Raw genomic sequence first — 22,554 nt, 5'->3', positions numbered from 1 at the left:
TATATCCTGCCAGAAAACAAGTGCTTGAGGACAATTCTTTTCACTAAAATAAAAAAAGCAGCTGTGAACTTTAATTCGTGAATTCTGTATGATACAAAACTGAAACGAAGGACACTATGCAAGAAAAAAATAAAATCAACTAACCCCCAGTATACTTCGTTGAACTAAATGTGACATAGGTGTGCTAGCACAAAACGTATGGACCCTTCGCATAGGCTACTTATGACGATTTTACAGACAATGTAAGTGGAAGCTGGCGGGACGCAGTTTCCACGTTTCCATTTGGCTGCAGCTCCCGTGAAACTGGCTTTTCTCCTTCATCAGGGCACATAGCGGCTTTTTCGTTAGTGACCCACCTAGTGCTAGCGCACTCCACCTGCCGACCGTGGAGGTTCCATCTGCAGACAGGGTGGCTTTTTCGCTAGCAAAGCATCGAGTGCTAGTGCACTAAATGTTTTTGTGCCTAGTTCTGCTCTAGGAGAAGTATTTCAACTGCAGAAAACACTAATGCACTTTGCACATGCAAACCCCGAATCTGAATCTGTACTACTCCAACCTCCAGCATCAGTACTACCATTTTGGCACTGTACACATAGGCATGCAACCAGAAGAAAAACAAAGCCTCCTAAAGCCCGTCTAAGTTATGGTTGAAATACTCTACTCAGGTTACCTTTTATGGGTGCTGTGGCTGACTTATAGCCAAATGCACCCAGTGAATGAAGAAGCCCTGTTCCTTCTCCAGCTGTGCACTTGTTTATTAAAGTAGTTCGCTATTTCTGTGCGCTTCATATAAGTTTAGCATTAAATCCCTGCATAAAAAGTTTACTGAGCATAAGCTTCGTGTCTTACCAAAGCTTTGTGGCAGTCTACACACAGTACACAACATTTAACTTTTAAAAAGGTCAACCAGTCCAGGAAGAGTAGTGTGCGTGGTCCTGAAATTACTATTATCCTTCGTTACAACCTGTAGCTCACAAAAAACACAGTACATGTGATGCGTATGCAGATCAAGGCAAAGTGCTGAAGGAAGGGCTGATTTTCTATGTTTTCCTTAAATGCCTACCCGAGCTCGTTTTTACGTGGTTCAAGGCAAGAAAGGGCCTGGACAATGAGCATGAACTTATTTTTGCTCATACTTGGCTCGGGCACAATCGTGAGCATGTAGTGCTGCTTGAGGCTACAGTCTTCATCAAGTGCTTTACTGGACAATACTCCCAAGAGTGACACCAAGATAAAAAGAATGCTTTCCAGCAGTTCCAAATGGAAGCTGCATCCATTTTTAGTCATTGACAGTGATGGTGCTGCCAGCATTACAGTATTCATTGCCGTTATTGCACAATAACATTCCTGCCACGTCATTGTTAACAAGGGGCACATGACCTACACATGCTCCTGTACCCTGTGTGCAGTGTTCCTGATGAACTTGCCTTACAAAAGGGCAAGATGCTGAGCACTGAAATTTTTCCCAGCATGGTACAAAACAGTCAGGAAACAGTATGAAACTTTGAATTCCCATAGCTTCTACCATTTCCATATGGAACACTGAAAGTCCATATGCTGAACTCTCATTACCATTCTCCTGTACTAAGGGCTGCACTTCTACACTTTTTTTACCCCCGTGATGACCTACACACACATCGTATATGTAATTTTTCACACACTCTGATATTGTGCAATGTTAAGACAGCCCTCTAAATGCATAAAAGAATGGTGCCGGAAAAATTATCTTTTGCTTATCATCATACGGCGCTCAGCTACTGATCCGGAGTAACTGACCGCGGCAGCAGCATTTCGATGGAGGCGAAACGCAAAAGGCGCCAGTGTGCGATGTCAGTGCACGCCAAAGATCCCCAGGTGGTCAAAATTATTGCTGATCCCTCCACTACGGCACCTTTCTTCTTTTACTCCCTCCTTTATCCCTTCCTTTACGGCCTGGTGAAACAGATACTACGCCATTTCCTTTCCCCAGAAACCCAATTTTCAATTTTTTTTATCATCACAACTAGCTATTATGGGACTATGGATATGATACAAGGGGATTTTTTTTTGAGGTCATAAAAATTATAAAGAATAATATGTGCACACGGTTACACCTGCTGATCAACTATGCTCAGTTCCTCTTAACTGCCAGCCAGCATGTTTAAATGAAGTGTATGGCTCTCGTTTGCCATTATACAAGGTATTTCACCTAAGATGTATTTAAATTTTTAAATATAGTCTTTTTGAGTTAGAAGAGCACTTTTCTTTAGCATAGCATTGTCAGCGGTGTAGTGGCTCAGAATAGAGCCAAGACATGCTAACTAGTAGGCCAGTTAACCAGTATTGAATACTTAACTTTTTAACTATTACTGTTAGTCTTCTTATTTATTAAGAGGTGTGTAGCTCACCGTAAGTAATATCCATATCAGTTTTTACAATTTCGAAAGTGGAGTTACCTGCAACGCTGTGGCCCAACAAATTCTGCCTACATCACGTCAAAGCACGTTTCGAAAAGCTTGTGGGCAAAGCAGCTCATCCAGTGCACACAACTCATCAAAAGAGCCAAAATTTGTTGTGCCAGTGCTGAGGGTACCTGCGATTTCAAAATTCGAAAAATTGATATGGATATTATTTCCGGTGGGCTACACGCCTCTCAGTAAATAAGACTAACAGTAATAGTAAAAAGTTAAGTATGACCAGCCTACTAGTTTGCATGTCTTAGCTGTGTTCTGATGCACTACACCACTGACAATGCTTTGTCAAGAAAAGTGCTCTTCTAAGTCAAAAAGCCTATTTTGAAAAACTGCATAACATACTAGCTGAACACCTGGTACACTTGTCAGTCCTCCAGCCTGATAATGAATGAACTTGTGCCCATCATCTTTGATCATTTACCATCATCACCTCACATAATAACCTATGATAGTGACTCATTTCCCTTTTATTCTGCTACTACAAACCTTTGCCAACCCCTGCACCACTTAGAGCAGACAAATTATAAGAAATTCCATGCACATAGTAATATACTGCCACTAACCTAGCTCAGCCAGCTCATGAACTGAGAGCAAGCTGGGGTTCGAGGGCTAGAACCTAAAGGCTAAATCTTTTTACAATGTCACTGCTTTAATGGTTCCATCATTTTATCACTATGCATTATAAATACGTAGAATAGAAAGCTACAGCTAGCTGAAGTCAAGCATGGGATGACTGTACTTGGCAGCAAAATAGAGCCTGTTATGCACAAAAAAAGGAAATAAAGAAAGAGCCACATTACAATTGCAGCATGATCCCAAATCCAGCAGAACTTAAAATCCAGCATGTTGCTTAAAACTGTCAAGAAAGAGTAATATATTATAAATAGTTAACGCAGCTTCTCTTCACATGTACACTCAGACCTGAGACTCACATTTTGCTAGTATACTGCAATAGTCAAGCTTTGGAAATTAACTCCTGTGATCATGGTGAGAACCATGACGTGTCCAACGACCACATGCAATGCAAATTTTGATCGCACTTAGAAACATTGCCTGCTGCCAAATCAAAACATCCTAAATTATTTGTTTAAATATTACCAATAGACAGCTCCACAAAGAGAATTCCCAAGGTAAGTCACTATAACTGCTGTTGCCAATCACTGGAATACACCTAAAACAACCCCAATCACCTTTCATGTATTGGTGTACTATGAAATCATAATTTAGAAGACATGGACTTTGGCGCGTAACCATTAAAAAAACTTAAACATATAAGTGCACACAGGGCATATAGGTCTCGTCTTGTTCTCACGGTAACAGTACAAATGTTGTCAATCGCAAAGAGCACAAGCACAATTAAGACTGCTGCTCTCACTGCAACCTGAGTGGCTGATACCTGTGCTGCAATATTCATTGCTGTGCGAGAAAAATTCAGAAAAAAATTTGTAAGATTGATGCCCGGAATCTGGCATAAGTTTGGAAGCACAGATGTGCATGCTAGTTAGTATGCCTTCTCCGTCTCTCAACCATTTACAGTCCAGTAAGAAATCATTCAATCATAATGTTGGCAAGAGCATACTTATTTAAAAAATGGGCTCAACCTCAACTATGGCAATACCTCCCTTTCAATTTGCAAGGTTACCAAATGCATTGTTTTCATAAATGCACAAGCACGCTACCATAAAAAGCACCACGTGGAAATGGTACTACAATTACAATTAGTATCCATGCAGTCACCACGGTGGCGCAGTGCTTATGGTGCTTGGTTCCTGACCAAAACACGTCTGTTCTATCCTGGTTGTGGTGGTCACATTTTGATGAAGGCAAAATGCTACAGGCTCGGGTACTGTGTGATGTCAATGCCCATTAAGAAACCCCAAACGGTCGAAACTGTCCAGAGCCCTCCACTATGGCATCCATCATAGCCCCAGCAGCTTTGGGACGTTAAAGCCCGTCAACCAACCAGTTAGCATCCATGCTGTTGTCATCTTTTCATGCTATTCTCTTCTGCTATAATCCCTCAAAACTTGACACTTCATAAAGACAGGTTGTTTTGTGAAGGAAGAGTGTGCAGTGCAAGATAAAAAAAGTGCTACAAAGATAACTAGAGGGCACCTACATAACGACGTGGTACAGTAGCAGGATGTGCACAGCCGTGAGGTATACGAAAACAATGCACTCCTTAATGCTGCCCGTGCTTCTATAATTAGAATACCTAGATGGATACACACACCTTATGCCCCTTTTAAAGCTCCTGCTACTTGTTGACATTGAATACCCATGTGCTTTGAGGCCAACATTTGCTTGTAGAGTCGGACCCGGATATAGTAAAACCTCGAAAATTATAATTAGCTTAATTTGAAATCGCGGATAATTCGAAGCGGAGACGTGCATCAGACCGGTTAACTCGAAGATCTGGCGTGCTATGCGAGGACATCCGACCCCGATTTCGCCGCAGACCGGTGAAGCGACTGGCCCTCGGAGCCGCTTGGCGACGCTGCAGAGTGATGCAGATTAGTAATGCCAATGCTTGATTGTGAAACGCCCCAGCCTCAGTACTCCCAGCCCAAAAACGAGTCGACAGTACGGCTTGCGGACCGCCAAAGCACGCGTCTGCAGAGGAGGTGTGCTTCACTGCAATGCAGGCGTGGATGCCGGTTTCAAAGTGATGTGCTCTCAGCACTTCGTCAAGGCATGGCTGGATTGGAGGCAGCAGTGCGCGCACTCGTCGCTCCTTTCCAGCTCGGCCGTAGTCAATGCAGCGTCTAGCGAAGGTGCATAGAAGCATCTCCCACCCCTAGCAGTTTGAGTACGCATCCAGCGACGCGACCGTTAATGCTACGTGCCCGCAGCAGGTTACTGCCCCAGACTGGGGCTTGGTTAGTAATACTTTTCACAACCGCGACAAGCTCACTGCGCGCAATGCCGGCCTGCGCCCTTTATTTGAGCAGTGTGTACCATGGTTAAGTGTGTTAGGTCTACCTTTCTTAAAAAAAAAAAAAGACCATCCTGAAACTGAGGGTGGACCTATATGTGGAGCCGACCTATTTTAAGGGTCTAAGGTAGTTTTGGACGAGCGGCAGGACACACGGCTCCACGAGTCAAAAAATGTTGGTAATTCGTATAAAAATTTATTCCACTGAAAAAAAAAAAAAAAATGCAACTGTGCGCCTTTTACTCAGCTCGCGTTCGCGCTGGTGGTCACTTCCTCGGGTGAGCACGAGGGCAAACTTCTATTCTAATAATCACCAGGGTGTGCGCCACGCCGAAATTCGAAATTACAGGACCGCTTGCAGTTCTGTTTGGTTCGGTTTGCCACTAGTCAATTGGGGCGCACGAGAATGTGGGGCAGGGTAAAACGCTGCTTTTTTGCTTTTTACCTCGACTGGCTTCAGACTGATGCCCTGGTGATTGCGTCTGTACGCGTTCGTTGCTTTGAGTTGCGTGCATGTGCCACGAAGCCATTCCGCAGGAAACTACAAAAGAAATGCGGCAGTGGAACGAAGAACCGTGGGAAGGGGCGAAAGAAGTATGCATCTGCTTATATTTGGAGTCAAATTTCTTTCTGGTCAGCAAGGGCTACGAGCTGGACGTTCGACTTTTACACGGCAGATTACGGCAATCGCATAGTTCACCCAGTAAAGGTAGCGCACTCTCAGCATGAATTCTTCTGCCTGGCTGGGTCCCATTTTATGCTGCGGTTAGTTAATTCGAAAACCCGGCTAATTCGAATATTTTTCGTGGTCCCAATGACTTCAAATTAATGACTAACAATGTTTTACTGTATATCAAACTGTAAGGAGATTGAGATATAGTTGGATATATCGATATATGAAAAATGGCAATGGATATGCTTCTCTAACCTACATGAAATAATACATTGCACCAACGCTAGTGACGTGCTGCCTGCTGGCATGCTGGCAGCACACCTCTCGCTATGCTTTGGTAGGCCTAATCAGATTCGCATCGAATCCTCTGCAGATGGTTCTTCGGAACTAACCACTGTCTATCATAAAAGGTCTAATTTCGTCACCAGCAAAAATAATAGCTCATTAAGACAATACTTTGTACACAGCAAGCAATGCTGCCGAGGCTGCAGAAGTGGCGTCCGTGAAACCATATTACTCCACTGAATACCAGTCATCCTTTTCGAAATCTCGACGAGCATTAGGACAGAAAAAAAGAGCGGTATAAAATGAATTGGTAGCCTTGAAGACCATGACTGAAGCTGTTCAGCGCTCAGTGTTCGGGCCCTCTGGCTATTATTTTCACTAAGCGTGACCTACTTTTTAGAGATTGAGTAAGAGTGATTTGCCCTACCAGCCACGTATCATGCCGCCACATGCGATTTCTATTTCTCGAACTCTCGATGAGTCGCAGGTCGGAAACAAAGTTAAAGCATGGCGCGATCCGCTACTGTGAACCGCTTCCGAGGGTGCCACTGCGAGTGCATAGAACGCCATGGGAGCACGACATGGTGCCATGTTCTCGTCAGCTGTGTGCACACCTGCCGCGTCAGGGCCAATCAGCGCGTATATACTGGTGTCCCGCGGAAGCGGATCACGGCAGCAGATGGCAGATCGCGCTATGCTATAACCCACTAATGTGGCAAGAGATAAACCTAAATCCAGGAGGGGCAAGTCACGCCACTTAAGGTTTGTCGTAACGAATTATGCCTATGTTCACTTTGGTTGCATGATGAACTGCTTTTTGGGCGCGGACTTAGCCTGCACGAACAGCCGCGCTAGCTCTGGCAGCGTTGACTGCTATGTATGAAATGGAGTATACGGCACAGCTGATTTCCGCAGTTCCTTTGACATCAACGCGAGCAAAGCACGCCCGACGACAGCCGCCTCTAGGTTTTAGTCAGGTTGGCTTCACAGCACGACAGCAGTGTGGTGTGGAAAATGAGCATAGCAGATCGAAACCGCCCTCAAGGACACCACATTTATCTTATTGCGCGGTTTCACAGCACTTGCGCTGCCAGCAAGTGTCCAAGACTGTGCAGCCTACTCGTCATCACTCGCGATAAGTGATCGCAAAGCGTCGATTGGAGAAGTGCCATTTGCAGGGGCATGCCACACAATTTGATATATAAAATGGCCAGTGAAACTGGAGTTCAATATACATCACAACCTTCCTATACTTTTACACGGGATTTTCAAGGGGATAACCTGTGTGTTCGCTATAGCCAATATTTCGAAATATCAGGGCTAAATATATCTGGGCTTGACTGTATGCGAAACATGGGAGCTTCGATTAAGTTGCATGCACGCGCTACTTTATGGAAACGCCTGCTGTCGAGACAGGCAATGAGGGGACTGCCTTTACCTAGAGGCATGTCAATTTGCTTGCATCAATCCATGGTGTTCCTGCTTGGCAAAAAAGTCTGAGATGCATCACAAAACCAGCCAGCCATGCAACAGTGCCTGGTGTACACCACTTTCCCACCCAACAGTACACCAAAAGAAGTTGATGATTTTATATAAATCACAGACAAAACAGAACAACTGTGAAAATAAAAAAAGCAGAAAGAAAGGAGAGAACACATGACTACTAATACAATGAGGTCACTGAAAAATGACTCAAAATGACCAGCATTAGCCCCCTTTCAGGCTGGCTTTTGACAATAATCTTGTCTTTTTCAGCACAGAAAGCATATGCCGATGATAACTACAAGAACACTTCTATGCGCAAACAAACGAACAAAGAAATGATACAAACAAAGAACACCAATTTTTTTGCAGTCGAAATTTCCAACAGCATGCATTAAAAGCAAATATGGAAGTGAACAAAAAAAAATTTCTGCAGCTTTAACCATGCGGGGCTCAAGCTCAACAGGTCCCTCACAAACATGTTCATCAAACACAAGATGAAGAAGTAGATAATGGAATGACATTTCAGTAAGTTATTCAGATCATCAATTTGCATACACAGATTAACATTAAAAAATGTGCACACAAAGAGGAATCCACAAACAGCTCAGGATGACTTGTCACAAATTCAATTGGTAAAACAAGTGGAATGCAATGCAGAATTAATACTCAAGATGAAATTCTTAAATAATGTGTGTATGCTATCCTCAGCAGATGAAAAAAAATATACACAATAGAAACCAGGACCGAAAACACAATGTATGACATGTAGTGCATAGGTCTCGACAAAATGGACACAAAAGAAAAAGTTGTTGCAATAAATCTCAAAATGCACGCTGATGACAAAAGCCCTCAAAACTTCAGAAGGCTGAACGTCAACATGGTACTAACACTGCAACAATTTATTATAAACGATGAAAATGAAAAAAAAAAGCAATGAATTCGTTAAACATTTGTGGGTGCTGCATACACGGCCAGCACGTCTGTAAAAGGTAAAAGAATAATTCAAGGCTACTAAAATTCACTGTTATATCACTGGATACAAACATCTGCTTTCACCAAAAATTAAAGCAAGGATACAACTGAAACAAACAAAGTGATGCAACAATAGAAGACATGCCTTGATAAGCTATCTTGTACAGGATCGTTCAAAATATGTGCGAACACGGCGAAGCGTGGCTGCGCTCCGCGGAGCGTCAGCGCATCCGGCGCGGTCACCGGATGCGTGGTCGCGCATTGAAACAATGTGACACAGGCGCACAGGAGACTAGGCGGTGCTTCGTGTCGTCTGCTACAGCGCGGAAGTGCACCGTGCATGCTCTGCTAGAAAGCGCACCTAACTGTGTGCTGGCAGCGACCCAGACGCGCCGAGATGGCATTGTCGCATTTTACTGACTGCAGCACGTTGTTCAGTCCTATGGAAGGGTATCAACTGGCAGAGGGAGCTAGCTTGGGCACGGCACTCTCTTATCCACTGGCGCGGCTGATAAGCTGCTGCAAATAAGTGCCAAGCTAAGCGACTGCTCTGTACTAGTGAATGATTCTCGGATGATTTGTGAAAGCACGATCCACTGCACATTCTTTATGTTCATTGGCTGACAAACGTCAAGCTATCAGTTTTAAAAGTAGTGATGTCACTTTTTCTTTTCTTGCTTATTTCTTATGCTGCCTCAGTAATAAAAGTGGTGTAACAGTCGAGGGGTGTGTCATTTTTCGCCGAACCTTGGGAGAGCAAGCAATGTCTCGTGTTCCGGAGAGCAAAAGATGGCGAATTGTAGCGCTAAGCCTACAAGCATACTCTCAGAGCAGGATATCAATGCTAACAAATCGACCACTTTCGACCGTGAACCGGATCGTTTGGGCATACCGAAAGGAGCGAAGAATCAAGGATCATCCGCGGACAGGCTGTCCCAAAGTCATCAATGAAGACGACGACATCAACATCGTTACGGCCGCTGTGGACAAGCCCACTGCCAGTGCGACTGAAATTAAGAACACTATCGGGCTTCTGGGTGTGTCGAACGCAACAGTGAAGCGTCGCCTGCTCGCGGCTGGCCTCAAGTCAAGAACAGCTGCACAGAAGACACTTGTGAGCGAGAACAAAGAGAAGCGCCTGGCATTTGCCCGAGATCATTGGGGAAAGGTAGTCTTTACTGATGAATCTGCTTTCACGACCAGGTGGGACCAGCGTCAGCGAGTCTGGCGGCCTAAAAACTGCCGGTAAGTGTAATCATTTAAGCAATTGTATCCTAAAATGAAGGATCATTTTAGGCACTAGTATTTACTGTTATTAAGCTTTAAACGTTAATATGCTTGTTCTAACAAGTATCATGAAAAATTTTTCCAGTGGCCTGACAAATGTAGTTTTTCAAAGCGCATACATTAAGCAAAATGTCAAGTTAAACTTCGACAAAAATAAAGAAATTCTCCAAAATAACGGCACAACTACGATCAGTGACGAACGCTGCGATCATAATAACCGGAGTTTTAGAGTTTGTGTCAGTTACGGCTAAAATTTATTAACATCGAATGTTATAAGCTGGCGCGCAGATTTAAATCGCGCAGAACATCTTGTTCATCAAGAAATATGAGAATGGAGAGTGACTACAGTGAGATTGACTGCAGCATCGATTAATATTAGGAATGCATTAGTGGCAAAGGAGGCTGCTATTGCCCTAGCGTGCGTCAGTACCAAAGCTAAGATCATTTTGTCTGACAGTAAGGCAGCTGTTCACAAATTTTGTAAGGGGGTGGTCTCCAGTCAAGCCACCAAATTACTAAGAGGATACGCCTCAAGCAGAGAGGTCTCCCTCATATGGGTTCCTGCTCATGAGGGCATTCCGGGGAATGAGGCTGCTCACCGCCTCGCTCGAGAATTATACCTTCGAGCTGCTCTGGAAGTGCCCCTGAGTGGGAATAAAGACCCTCTCATAACGTATAAAGAAATAACCGGAACACCTAGATTGGATAGGAGAACACTCTCACTTCCGGATAGGCCACTCACTCCAAAGGAGAGCAGGGCCTGGAGGAGGCTTCAGGTCAACAGATTTTTTCCGTACTCTATACTACACGATGTACACTGAGGATCCCGAGCTCTGCAGTAGCTGCCACAGAATGACTTCGCAAAATCGCTTAATCTGGGAGTGTCACGATTCTCCCGGGGCTAAATCACAAAGCATCCCAGACCTTGCCACCTGGGAAGAGCTGATCCGGAGCCACGGCCCGGATCAGCAAAGACTCATCATCTGTCAGGCGGAGACAGCTTACTACAAGACTCTTCACGGTCTCCGGTGCTGAGAGCCGGCTGGGAGGCACCCCCTCCTAATTGCTGTGGCCCGACCGTGAGGCCCCATTATGATGGAAATAAAGTTAATTCATTCATTCATCAAGAAATAGGTGCCGATAGAGAGCCAATTTTTACACTGTGGCATACATAAGAATCACGCTTTGCCTGAGTCTCGGAATATTTGATGATCTCTCAAAACAATTGAATTCATAAAAGAATGGCCTCGTTCGCAATTTTTTGTATGATTGTGTCAGGTGGCCCGGTAATGACAGCTAGAGAATCCTAAAAGATAGTAATTGATATTTTTGTTTGTTCTAGCTTGCCGGTCACACCTGCATTTTATGCCAACGCTAACAAATTTTTTTCGTTTTCTGCAGGTATATGCCTGAGCACATGCAGCAAGTTGCTGCCAGCGGCTGGTCCGCTGTGAATGTTTGGGGCGCTGTGACCGCTGAAGGTCTGGGACCCCTGGTTCGCCTAGAGAGCCGCTTCAATGGAGAGGCCTACTGCTCAATCCTGGACAATAAGCTCTTCACGTACCTTCTAGGAGGACCATTTCTGGACAGTGACTTCATTCTGCAGCATGATAACTCCCCAATACACAAATTGAAAAGAGTTGCTGCATTTCTTGAGCTCCACGACATCGCAGTGCTGGAATGCCCTGCTTAGTCCTCTGGCCTAAATGTTATTGAGAATGTCTGGGGCCTCATGAAGAGCGCTATGACCGGCCGACAACTGCACGGCCTCTCAGCGGACGCACTATGGATTGTTGTTCAAGAGGAGTGGGAGCGGCTGAGGTCCAATGCGAGCCTTTGTAGGTCCCTATACAGCTCCCTCCAGAACAGGATGAAAGTAGTCATAAACGCAGGAGGCGAACCGACCCGCTACTGAACTTGGTCATGGAACTCGCTGAAGAGCAGCACATACAAGAAAATAAAACTTCACGCCTCAGCAAATCCTCAACAGACTCGGTGGATAATGAATTTTATTTCCTACAATCAGTTTTGCGTTCTCAATTAGATGCTTTATCTTGATGTCAAACTTTTTTTTGTCCATGAAAGGATACCTGATGTGCGGGGTTGTAATTTTCCCACCAGTTGGCGATTCTGATAGATGGTTGCTTGTTTCATCATGTTGGCGATTTTTAAACGCGTACTGTATTCCTACCATGTGTAAAATGTCTGTAGAGGAGCACTGACATCTTCAGCGTCTATAGCAGGATACAATCTAAGCTTTTGATACGCTATGAACGCAAGTGTGTACAGTACTCACTGATTGAAATAGGACATTCGGAGCGCGTGGCCGTCGCTGCATGCAGCGCCACCCGTGAATGTTCATGGAACCAAGGTGCTGCATTGTGGTATAGCGCGAGGGGGAGAACATCTACAAAGCAGAATTGCTCCTTCCGGTCGCCAACGAGCTGGCCTGTGGTTTACCACACTGCCTGCGTGGCACTGCAAGGCTTGCGCGCCTTCGTGTGCCGACCAAAATGGTTCGGTGGTGCGCACTGCAGGTTTTGTGGTGTCGTCTGAGATGCGCGAGCAGACAACGCTCTTGTTACACGCGCTTTGGCGATGCGGCGATAGTTACTTAAGTAGAACCTAATAAATTCAGGCACTTATTAACAGCACATTTTAAGGACTGAGATATTTTGCCGTGTTTTTGAATGTGTATGCGTCTGTTTTTTTTTTTTTCCAAGTTGTTCTTGAGCAGCTGTCTTTATTAGTGTTGACGCTTGTAATGATGTTAATGTTTAACAAGAACCCTGCACTTTGTATTGATTTTTTGTTGTACCATTGGATATGTAACGTCTACTCCCCCCCCTTATGTAATGCCCTAAACCAAGGGCCTTTAAGGGTAAATAAATGATGATGATGATGATGATGCTGTGCAAGCAAGACACGGGATTTAGCTACAGGGTTGCGCCTTACGTGCGTTCATAGATATGATAAACATCTGTACAAAAGAATAGCTTATTTCGTGCGAACACCTGTGGAGTAGCCGACGAGAAACTCTCTTCTTTATTTCAGTCTCGAAATGATAACTCCCGGCATTGTTGGTCGTACTGATGTCAGCAGAAGCCGAGCCACAAGTAGTTATATATGGCGAACACAAGACGCGCCTCCGTTTCAGACACGAGCAGCAATGCCAGGCATACCCATCTCGGAACGGATGTAGATTGTGACTCCGTCTGCAGCAGGTTTACCACAGCAACAAATCGCCGATATGACCGGATGCCCCCGCTCGTCGGTCAGCAGGATTGTGCGGGCTTTCAGGACGGACGCTCGCTTGACAAATCTGCCTAGAGGACACCGACCGAAGGTGACGACCTACTCTGACGACAGCGTATATTTGAAGCTGTGAGACAAAACCTGAAGATGACGGGAAAGAAATACGAAACGACCCGGGGCTTGCAGCCAGCACACAAGTAGTATGTGAGTGCCTTCACATGGGTGGCTTTCGTAGTTGCGTGGCGGCGATTAAGCCCTTCATCTCTCCAGAAAACAGGATCAAAAGGCTGCTGTTTGCACAGAAGCATCAGTCATGGACTGTGGAAGAGTGGCAGAATGTCATTTTTACGGACAAGAGCAGGTTTACATCAAAATGGGACCAGCGGCAGCGAGCGTGGAGGACACGAAACACGAGGTAGTGGACTCCTACACAAATTCGGGGGTTACACAGCTTCTCTAAAAAAATCCACCAACATTTATCTTTCTTTACATTGCCGTAGCACATGATAGTTGGGATAGATGGTATGTGGAGGCTAGGTATGCGTTTTCATCAAAAACAACGTTTTATATTCCGTGCACTCCGCAACCGCGAGGAGAGAGCGCACGGCGAAAAACTTTTCACCAGCGCCTTGTTTCGTGCGTTGGACACAAGCAGTTCATAGAAATGGTCACTAAAGGCAGTGAATTCTGCTAACATTCAAGAGCGGGACCCCTATCGTCGCGGTTATCAATTGCAGTGAAGTAAAATAATGTCTTGTGTTCTTTCCGCTTCCTTCACCCAGGTTCGATGCCCCCAATCTGCATCGTGTTGCAAGCAGCAGTCGATGTAGCGTCAACGCGTGGGGGTGTATTTCCAAAGACGGCTTGGGTCCGCTTGTATGCCTGGACGGCCACTTTAATGCCGCAGCATACTTAGATCTCCTCGACACTGTCCTCAACACTGTCGACACTGTCCTCGACACGTCGACGTCTCCTACGTGAGTCGCTTTTGGGCATTTAAGAGCATAAACCAATTCAGACTAGATTAAAGCTGAGAAATTTGAAACAACACCTACATTTAACCGAGAACGCTGCACTGCGAACACACGCTGCTGAGTTGCCGTATGTGGAACCAACAACAACGCGCTGCAGTCAGTAAAATGCGACAATGCCATCTCGGCGCGTCTGGGCGCCGCCAGCACACAGTAAGGTGCGCTTCCCAGGAAAGAAAGCACGGTGTGCTTCCGCGCTGTAGCAGACGACACGAAGCAATGCCTACAGTCTCCTGTGCGCCTGCGACACATTGTTTTGATGCGCAACCGCGCCGGATGCGCTGACGCACCGCGGAGCGCGGCCACGCTTCGCCATGTTCGCACATATTTTGAATGACCCTGTACATCAGCTGCTTACTTAGATGAACAACGCACTATGCCCTCACGATGTGGGATTGCCTACAGCAAGGATGATGTCTCATAATGCCATCACACTGCTGACGGCAGACCAACCTTACAGAGACAATATCTGGTGAACAGAAAAAACTCTAGAGTGCAAAGAGGTTACAGTCCATGCCTTCCATGCACTAGCTTACATAACAGAAGCAAGGATTTGCCTTTTGGCCGTTGTGCTCTTAACAGCCACCACGAGTGCCCAACTTCTTTTTTCATTATTGTGCATTTTTGTCTTGCTTTTATAACAAGAATGAGAAATAACTAGGCAGAGGATGAGTTTACATGCTGTTCAACAGTATTTACACATTTCATAGCACAGCAAACTTTAACACAAACAAGCTATTTACAGAGCACTTTAGTGATGGTAGTGTGCACTATAAATATGAAGCACATGCAAGGGACATGTAGCATTAAAATCTCACATAAATCCTGGCACCCTTGCACTTTGAATAGGCCAGAACTTCATACACATTTGTACCCCCCAAGTGTCGGTCCAGCAGCTTTTCTAACGACGAACGAGTTGATGACAGCATGCTTCTCTGTTTGATATAACACTAAGCAAACTTCAGTTTTATATGGAGGCTGCTGTCCTTTTCTTACATCACACTTACATCCACCTTTATCAGTACAACCTGCTTCCTGCACTAATGCCTCCTACTTCTTTTACGCAAGAACAAGTGGCAGAATGGGACTTTAGGCATCCATGGGTTATATTTTGCATTATGGGCTCTTTTTTTTTTTACAGGCAAGAAGCTTTGTTACAATCTGCTGAGGTGCTAAAATGTAATATTACGGATAGCCTTGAAATAATCCTTTTAACTTGTTCAGCAGAACCCGTCAGAAACTATTATTATACACAGGCACCATAATGAAACCAGTCAATTGACCAACATGACAACTAGACCCACATGTACAAATGCAACAAAAAGCAAATTAAACAACAGTGCGATCCAAGGGCACAAATTTACGAACACAAATAAGGAGGCAGACAAAGGAACACTGTGCTCTACCAGTTCCTCCAGATGCCCTACAATGCGACCAGCTTGCCTGCAACATAACTTAACACCAATAATGTCAGGATAGTACTTGTTTCGTAGAATGTGGCACCTTGCACATGTTATGTGATGTGTCTACTCTTGTAAGATGATTTCCTCTTCATGTTCACTTCTTCTTGGGTACCTTCTTTTTCGATAATGACGGCTCGGAGTCTGTCTTCATTTGAGAAGCCTCTGCAGACTCAATGTGTTCCTCAAGCTTCCGCAGAATTGACCTAAGCTCATCCTAGAATAAAAAAAATATCCCAAGGAAGAAAATAAGAGGTAATGCACTAATTAACATTGTGATGAAGTCAACATGGAAAACATTATTACTAATCAAGCATACAGACCTTACATGCTTTTGCAAATAGCAAAAGTAAGGTCATAACAAGATGACAGGAATCAAATAAATTGGCACAAGAAAACAACTACTTCACAAGAGGAAAAGGCGAAGAGACCACTTTATGACTGAATAGCTCAATGAAATTATGCAGCTGCAAATGGGTGCCACCGCTCAAGGTGTAGCTGCACAACCGTGATTTTGTTACCATGCATGAGCCTGCAAAGCCTGTCACTGGCACATTCCAAGATAGGCTTGAGCTTTGCTTTATTTGAACAAATTAAATCAACAAAACTGCACTTTTCATTGCACTGGTCTCAAATCATTTACCTGTAGCCAACAAAACCATGAACAGTTCTGTGTAAATGTGCACAATGAACGGATGAAAAAAGACCGAATTAAGAATGTCAAGTTGTTTTATCCATGTACACTAATATTTATTCCCCTATCACAAGATAAAGAATAATGCCATTTTTGGAGGATAGCAATGAAAATGGGAGCACTGCCACTTGAGAAAAATCTGTGCAAATAATTATGTAATAAATATTTTTAAATGTCCCATTCAAAAGCTGCAACAATTACAAAGAATTTTATTCATAAAACTGCACGTGCAACAAGTTGGAGCCAACACAAGGTGAGATGAGAACAAGTACGGTAACAAATGCGAACAAAGCAGTACCAGTCAATGAATCCAAACAGCTGAACTGCCTAGTGTTATCTAGCTGCTTTCTGGAAAAGAAATTAGAATTTGCTACCCAAACAGCCATGCTCTTAATGTAGTACAAGAAGATGGTGCATCATCTCACAATGAGCATACTGAACCCACAATGAATCTGGGACACGCAGAGGGACAAGGTGGGGGGGCACAGAGCACAAACTCCAATGAAAGCATAACGTCAATACCATGTCATAGGCATAGAGAAGCTTCCAGGACTTCATGTTTTTTCTTTGCAGGCAATGCACAGCATGCTCCAAGCAGTACAGGCAGTCGTCTTGCAAGTTCACAACCTGTAAAGTGTAAAGCTATTACTTTACAAGCACATAATCTCTTCAATGTTTTCATGAAGATTAATGCTTCTTGAAAAAGGCTCAACAAACTAAATGCATTTAATGCAAAGAATAACAAAAGAAGTCACAGCTGACAGTGATGCAGAGCAGGATAATGCATGAGATACTAATATGAATATGCTTGTAACTAGACCCTACAATTGTCAACTAATAACACTGTGTCCTGGAACTGCAGCGTCCTGACTTCTGCTGGGGTTGCTTGCAGTGCCCTTTTTGTGCCTCTCACACATATACAAATCTTATCTGCAATAAACCCTCCTTTACAAAAACATGCACACCTCAAAATATAGGTAATGTCAAAAGGTTTCCATGGAAAAGTTGGTTGTCTTGAAATCTTTCCTGTGAAAATTCTAAGAAAAAAAAAAATGGAGGGGGCACCAGACACAGCTGTTTGTGTGGCCTGCAAGGTCACACCTCAAAACGTGCCACAAACCAACAAACACATATGTGCTACAAGCTAGTGTGGCCCTTGCCACTGCTCTGTACCTCTATGTGCTTTTCACAATTCTTTTGCCAGAGCAGGGCAGACCAGAAGAGGGACCATGCGGGAAGAAGCGGGAGCCTCTGACCACCCGCCGTTCCTTCTATGGGCAGTGCCATTGTTATGAGCAGATGCACAGATTGAGACAGCCACTGCTGCCATTGCATTTTCAACCCAATCACATAACGGCTTTTGTTGGCTGGGTTTCTGCAGCTGCTGTGCCACTACATGGGACTCCTTTTATTATAATTAAGTGACTGGCTTGCACACTGAAATTAGTGGTGGAAGATACAGATAGAAGACAAATTTTGGAAATGCACAATACACTAAATATTCTAGTATTTTGCTTACCCCTGAACTCTCATTTATCATATAATTTTCCTCCATTTTTACATTAACGAGGGTTTTCTTTGCAACTCCTCCCGCCTTATTTCTCACACTGCTAAACAAACATAGCTGGCAAAGATACACTGTCACATTCCATTTTACTACATCAGCTGCTTGAACCAGTTTCTTCACCTGCATGGACACCCATCAGACCCCACCACTTGGAACATTTTTTAGCACGTTGATGGCTTTAAAAGATGAACATAATTTAAAATTCAACTGTAAATTCTGCTCCAGGATTGTTAGTTTGCTTCATATTACTTGTGGAACACTGCCTGCAAGCCATTCACACTCGAGACTTTCTTAGTATGAGCATACGTTTAGGCCTTATGGGAAACTACTTTAATAAGACTGTCACCTCACACTACTGAAATTTATTGCCTCAATTAAAGCAGGAACACATACCATAGAGACATGACAATTGATGCGGCAGAAATCGCACTCATGATTGCTATCCTCGGGACGCAATCGTGGTCGTTTTGATTTCTTGGGGTCAGCTGTGTCTTCAGTAGACAGGCGCTCAAATGTCTTGAGGCCCATTTCCACAAGCTGAGTACGGTACCGTTGTTCTTTTTCGCTGCATGAAAAGGCAAGATGACAATTTTGCATAACAGCTCGAACAGCACTTTTATGTTGAACACAAAAAAATGATGACAGGCATGTTTCGCTGCTGAAAGTAAAAAAAATATTGAAAAACAAACAAACGAACGAACTAAAACATTCAACAAGTTTCCTTTGTACACCGCTAACCATGGCAGCGCCTGCTCCTGAATCCCAAGTTAGAGTGCATGTACACAACATGCCCACTATGTTTATGAAGCATGTGGAGGCACTTCGTCTACATTATTCAGCATCATCTGGGAAGACCAGCAGGCTACCCCACAGCTGCAATGAGTAGACGAAGCCTGCAGATGGAATGTAATAGGAATGACTGGCCGACATCCCCAAGAATCCTTTGGCCACAGTATACAACTATTCCCGCAGCAACACCAAGGCAGTCATTGATGTTAAAGATGGTTTTATTTTATGAAATTCGAGAACATGAATAAAAGTGCATGTGGACTAACAGAAGTTTTGAAATGCTGCTCTACCTGGGAGCATCCACACATCCTCAAAACCACCTCTTTTACACTTACTTTCAACAAAGATGTGTCATTTTCTCATAAAAATGTTAAAAGTTCAAGCAGAGTTTTTCTTGCAGTAATTTTAGAATAAATGCTACTTTTGCAACATTTCAGTTTGAATATTTTTGAACCAGGACTCAAATGCTTCTTGCTCTGCATTTACCCCATAAAGATACTTTTACTCCTCAACTCCTGCAAACATCACAAATAAATTAAGGTGTTTTAATAAAGGGCTGAGGCTCGGGTACATATACTTGAAGTATTCAGGTATAGCTTCCAACTTTCTGGCAAGGTTCAAAAATAAAACTTGCAAGACATACCACATCTCCTGAAGCAGTGGAAGAGTCCAACGACAAGTCTCCAGGTTTTCTCGCAGTTCACTTGCAATTCCCAACAGCAGTTTCTCAAAGGAAAATGTTGGCGGTTCACAGCTTGCCTTCATATGCTGCAGGCAAATAAGGATAATGTTGCTAGCTGCACTGACGGAGTTTTACCATATCTTTACACAGTGCAGAAATCCATGGCAGTACAAAAAATCCCCAACGTAATAAACCGAGGCAGAATCCAACTTCATATTTGTAAAAGGAGGCCTCAAGAAAAAATGCAATGGTCCTATGGGCACTGTGACCATTACACAAGCTGGACAGGACAGGGGTGCCCCTTCCCCTTTCAAGCATTTCTAAGGTGTGCCATGAAATCTCAGCTATAACCAGAACAGCTGACCAAAAGTGTACAGCAGGAATACTAAAACTGCAATGGTCCTGTTATATGAAAGGCACATCTGTACACGAAACCTAGTAGAGTAACCAGGGCTACAGTGAGTACACAGCACCATATACACCATATGTACTACTGTATACTATATATTCGTCTCATCTATATGGTCTCCCCATCATAAATATTTCATAGAAATGCTCGAGTCCATTTAAAGCAGAGCTGCCCGGTACATTTTTAGCAATAATAGTCCCCTCGCCAGTGTCTCCCAGCTTAAAAACCTTAATGATTTACAGATACTCGAAATTCGTTGTTCACTTTCACTTCTGTGTTAATTTCATAAATATGTTTACGCCTGTCCTTCGTTTTTGCCCCTGGAATCACCTTTCCACTCTTCACAACACTTACATAACCAACTCAGCTTCAACCGGATATATGGCAAAACCCAGTCATGTAATTCTTCTGCATTACATAGAGTAATTAGGATCTGAAATGATCCTCCCTGACAACATAATATCTTTCACTGATCCTGGAGAGTCTAAAAAACACCTATGTATGCATTTATCGCCTTAGTTCCAAATGTTGTACCACAGTTTCAGTTGCTCTTAACATTGTTTTCTGATGCACCACTGTTGACCTCTTTTTTGCAAATTCATGTTTCGTTTTTTGTTTATATTTTCTATTTTTGTGTTTAATGTTATTTAAACTCTGTTTTGCATCAACTTGGTGCTCCTTTTGTGTATTTGCCTTATACCCATCTGTTGTACCATTACGGTTTATTATTTCTGTATATTCCTTTCTTGATATGCCTCTCCGCCTCCTTAACCAATGCTCTTCGGGGCCTGTGAGGTACGAATAAATAAAATAAAATAAAAACTATATACATATATGCTATATACCGTATATACCCGCATAATGAACCCCCCCCCCCCCACTTTTGTCGTCCATAATTTACTTTTCTCTGGCCTTTAGCTTTTTGTAGCGGGTTCCTCAGTTTTGACGCCGTCCACAGCACAGACCTTGGCAGCGCCAAGATGCTGCCCGTTGATAACATCAATGCTTGTTTATCTTTTGAGGAGTGCTTCTGCCAGGGGGGAGAGGGGGGGAGGCACAACGAGGCGCGTCGCACTCGGTGAACGTGGCAGAGCAAAGATGCGGCGTGCTCTAAGCTAAGGCTTAAACATTCACATTATGCACTCGTAACCGCCCTGTGTGTTTTTTTAAACTCGCGTAAAAAACGCGCACCTGACCTTCAGGGCCGATGTTCAGCATGTTCAAGTTCTCTCGCCGCGATTGGCTGGCGCCGTCAGCTATCGCAAAATTGTCGGATTGCGTCAAAGCGAATGATGCTAAACACCAGCAGCATGAATGCGTCTGGCCGCGTGCGTTTGTTGATGACGGAAGGAGGGACGGAGGTATCATACGAAATTTCGACCCTTCCAAAAAAATCTCTTGAAACTTTTTTTCCCGCGTAATGAACCCTCCCACCAAACTAAAGTCAACATTTCTGGAAAAAAAGTGGGTTCATTACGCGAGTATGCATGGTATATACCTCGGCAAAATTACAAGTCCTCACTAAGGCTCACTCAAAGAGGCCCAGGCTCACTCGAACTCATGAACTCAAACTCAGAACTCACTTCAGGGCGTCTACCGAGTTGACGTTTCCAAACTCCCCGAGTTTTCCAGGTTTTCCCTGAGTGTATTTGTAAAATTCCCTGAGCGACACAGTACTTTGTTTTATGTGAAAACAAGCTGACACAAAGCCACCTAATGGTATCACTCTCTAGTAAGCATGTTAAAAAATAAAAACGATTTATTCCTATTTGAATAGTAAGGAGTAGTGTTTATCTCATTTAAAAAAAGGGGAGAGATTAGCAAAATGCAAACAAATCGAATATCTTTGAAAAAATACTAAAACAAACTGCAAATCGAATTGAACATTTTCAGTTATGAATTAAAAGGAAGATGCATGCGGAAACAAATATTTTCAAATGTGAGATTTCTATCGACTGATAGTAACCGCAATGGTGAGGGACCTGAACTTTAGCGTCACAAGTGCGATTCTCTCTCAGCAAGTCTATTCAGACGAACTGCAGATTATAGAAACCTTAGTTTGTAGAAGTGAAAGAGCGACAAACCTCAAAGTAACACTGGAAAGTCAACCTCAAGTTTGTGCGTAACGCTTAAGTGTTGTTTCACTGCTTCAGAGAGTTTATTTTAGTTTCTTTCACAGAAGCGGCGGCACGCTTCCTTTCTCGTTCCTTCATCAGTGCATCGGCCCTTTCTGCTCTTGTCCTCTCCAGCTCCTCTTTCCACCGTGTGTTTGCCCCATGGACCATTTGGAGCATCCTTTTGGCAACTCCTCCTGCCGACACTACGGTGCCATACACGATTCACTGAGCGACCAAAGATTGCTCCTTTTGATTTTCAACAAGGCATTCCTTGCTAATAGAAAATCCCCGCTCGACAGATGCATTTCCGTGCGAAAGAGACAGAATCATCTTCACAAATGTGAACAGTTCTTTGTTCGAACCACAGATGCCTGCCCAAAGGGCATCCAGCCGATGCGTGCTCGTACTGAAATTTTTCAATGCCGCTTGAGTCGAGGCTAGGGAGCATACATGCTTGCCT

General features: G+C 43.9%; 1 protein-coding gene across 3 annotated transcripts in view; it reads right to left on the bottom strand.

Moving 5' to 3' along the window:
• Window positions 1-7,920: 7,920 nt before the first annotated feature.
• The window catches only part of Jarid2 (Jumonji, AT rich interactive domain 2), a 98,173-nt gene continuing 83,539 nt past the window's right edge, over window positions 7,921-22,554 (bottom strand). For 2 of the 3 annotated variants that reach the window (XM_077647786.1, XM_077647787.1), the window contains 4 exons: window positions 19,530-19,654; window positions 18,491-18,662; window positions 17,053-17,157; window positions 12,764-16,053 (listed from right to left, as the gene is read on the bottom strand). In XM_077647786.1, the coding sequence (XP_077503912.1) occupies window positions 15,934-16,053; window positions 17,053-17,157; window positions 18,491-18,662; window positions 19,530-19,654 (522 nt within the window). In that variant the 3' untranslated portion in view covers window positions 12,764-15,933. Of the gene's footprint in view, window positions 9,008-12,763; window positions 16,054-17,052; window positions 17,158-18,490; window positions 18,663-19,529; window positions 19,655-22,554 lie in introns of those variants that run through there. The other variant, XR_013310977.1, reaches the window with a different exon arrangement.

This window comes from Amblyomma americanum, chromosome 1, assembly GCF_052857255.1.
Source record: "Amblyomma americanum isolate KBUSLIRL-KWMA chromosome 1, ASM5285725v1, whole genome shotgun sequence".
NCBI lineage: Eukaryota > Metazoa > Arthropoda > Arachnida > Ixodida > Ixodidae > Amblyomma > Amblyomma americanum.
The sequence above is the reverse complement of the archived record's forward strand: the minus strand, read 5'-3'. Positions and strand labels throughout refer to the sequence as shown.